Below are 2,997 nucleotides of genomic sequence, written 5' to 3' on the forward strand. Positions count from 1 at the left end.
GAGACATCGCTTCTAAAAAAACCAAATTTTATTCCAACAAGGAGAAGGCTTATCAATTAAAGAGTATCGAACACGGATACTTGAACAAATAATTGTGGATAGAATGAAAACCATTACGTCTAAAGATTGTGTAAGCTTTATTTCTGGAATACAGGGAAATATTGCCGACACACTAAATATGGTTAACATAAAATTAAAAAAAAGAATTTTTTGGTGTTAGATAATAGTAAATCATTTTTTGGGATTATAAGGAACATCGAGTACTCCCACGGATATCATAAAAGGACGGATATCGAGGAATACTTTTAACACTCATTAGTCGTAAGAGATTAGTGATTCCTTTGATTAGAATCTTTAATTAGAACCAAATAAAAGAATTTTTAGAATTGTGATCATATTGATCTATTAACATTATTTCTGAGTTATATAATCTATTTCAATGAAATATCCATTTTTTGACGCTAAAAAACGAGAGGAGAACAGTGGAAGGAATATTCCAGACCCAAAGGATGTAAGAGACATAAAACAAAGTTTTAATCGTCATTTGCACAACTCTCGCCTCAAGGACCGCAATATTGCTACCAAACGTGATTATTACATCTCTTTGGCTCACACGGTGTGCGACAAAATGGCTTCCCGGTGGATCAGAACGAGCCAATACCACCACAATCTAGACTCCAAGGTTTTCCTTGATTTTATTTTCCCAGAGAATTTATTATTTGTCCATTGAATTCTACGTCGGTCGTCTTTTGATAAATTCCATGATCAACGTTGGAATAGACGGGCAGTGCGAAGAAGCCGTTTATCAAGTATGTCCAACATGTTCTTATTTAACAAGCTGGGACTAGATTTGGAAGAATTAGAAAACATGGAACCTGACATTTGTTTAGGAAATGGTGGACTGGGAAGACTGGCTGAAATATCCGTCTCTTATTTGTTCAATACATTCCATTAATTGAGGACTCCTTTGATAATAAAAACGAGGATTGTATCTACACTTCTTTACTTACAAAATACCCAGAAGAGTAATTTTCCTTAACTTCGTGGATTTTCATTCCGAATATAAATATATTTTCCATCCCAACCTGTTCGGCCATTTCTACATTGGGCCCATCAAACGTCCCCAGAGTGACAGCCCCGTTCAACTGGCAATAAATCAACTGACCAACCATAAATTTCATGTTTCCAGTTCCAGACGCTTCAGTTCCTGCGAGTGAGAGTTGTTCACTCAAATCAGCTGCAGGGACCATTTTCTCTGCAAACGAAATTTTATAATCCGCAAGGACAAACACCCTCAGGTCTTTATTGGTCTCCGGATCACTGTTCACCACAACAGCCACATTGCATATCAATTTGATGATTAGTTTTGCAATTCTACAGCCGGGAGGAGCCTTTCCCCCAATTATGACAGTCCTGAGGACGACAGTGTAGTCATCCAAACCAGCCTTGACCCGTTTGAGGCGGTTGTAGAGCGTTATTATGTGAAGGCAGCTTAGAAGGTATCGTTTACTTTCTTGAATTGGTTTGATATGCACATCAAACATGGTCGAGGGGTCAATCGAGAATCCAAACAACTTTTTAACATACAAAGCAAATTTATTTTTATTACTCTATGACATACTGAAGACACTGAACCTGTTTTATCAAACAAATCTCGTCAATAATTAGTTGATCTGACAGAAGTGGCCTCAGCTTCCAGAATGATCTTCGAGAAGCCAATGGCCTTATCGAGAGATCTAAAGTTGCACAGATTGCAATTTTCTAGTCTCGTGTTCAATATCTCTTGGAACCATGGCCAGTTGGCCGCTTTGTATGGAATTGGAACTTTCCTGGTGACAACTTCTCTTTTGATCTTCACCGTTATCGGGTTGTGATCGGTTCTCGTTTCATAGAAGACTGACGTCTAGCGCTCGGTCGCGCGCTGCGCTCGCGACATAATACTAGTTAGAGGATGACGTTATTCCAGATATTAATTTTCTGGCTAAAATGATAGCTTCAATAAAAAATAAATATCATTATGATTTCTCATTTTTGTCGTTTTGTAATTTGGGTTCAGTGGGTATATATTGATGATGATGTATATTTTAGTTCAGGTACCGAACATGAACTACATCGATGACATTATTACGTATTTTTATACTTATGCCTTTACAAATCCTACCGATTGGCTCATGACTATATATTCAGTAAATATATTATTTAACTGATTAATAATAGAATGCTAAAGGACTTAAGCATATTCAGGTCGAGGTCTTGTTTGGTCATTATGGATTTTCTTCTTCCCTCAAGCACAAGATTCAAGAATTACGAGTTCAAGATCAAAAGTAATTTTTAGTCATTTCCTAAAAATCCGTCTCTTGTGAATGTCATGATTTCTGAATGCACACTTCAATATCCAGGACAGGCAAATTCCTTAATTTCTACACCATTCTCAAAACAGAGACTGAAAGTTAAAAATAACACAAAAATATATATCACATTTGGAGAAACAGTAGTACTTGAACGGTATTATATATTCAACATTTTTTAGTATTTTTGGTACTGTTGCATTTCATCCTGCACGAAAATAGCCTCTAAATGAATTAATGCAAATTTTTATGAATATTAAATCGAAAATTTAAATAATTGAACTATGCCGAATTTGTAAATTTTATTCTAATTTTTTGTTAAAAAAAATTTGAATTTTGTACCGGCTTGTGGAGATGAATGATACAGTTGTCATGCGAAAATTTGCAAATCTGAAGGACTATGAACTTCCCCGTACTGAAATGGAGTCAGTTGCCTTCCTTCAAGAGGTTGGAATCTTTCCCAAAGAAAAAAAATGTCAAAACAGACATTTTATGACCCTTCTCCAACAGCAGGAGAATACAACATGGGTGTGCTATAAAAGTGGGTGTCAAACATATAGTTCTATTAGAAACGGTATAAGAGAGTACTTTATTTTTAGGTACTTGGCTCGAAGGCACGAAAGTGACCTTACAGTCATGTATTCGCTTT

General features: G+C 36.0%; 1 protein-coding gene across 1 annotated transcript; it reads right to left on the reverse strand.

The window, feature by feature from the left end:
* Positions 1 to 244: 244 nt before the first annotated feature.
* Positions 245 to 2,173, reverse strand: LOC115227744 (glycogen phosphorylase, liver form-like). Its single transcript, XM_036498725.1, has 3 exons — positions 2,162 to 2,173; positions 1,011 to 1,574; positions 245 to 352 (listed from the first exon to the last, which is right to left on the reverse strand). The coding sequence occupies exons 1-3, from the start codon at positions 2,171 to 2,173 to the stop codon at positions 245 to 247; spliced, it is 684 nt and encodes a 227-aa protein (XP_036354618.1).
* Between the last annotated feature and the right edge of the window lie 824 nt (positions 2,174 to 2,997).

This window comes from Octopus sinensis, unplaced genomic scaffold (assembly GCF_006345805.1).
Source record: "Octopus sinensis unplaced genomic scaffold, ASM634580v1 Contig07101, whole genome shotgun sequence".
Taxonomy (NCBI): domain Eukaryota; kingdom Metazoa; phylum Mollusca; class Cephalopoda; order Octopoda; family Octopodidae; genus Octopus; species Octopus sinensis.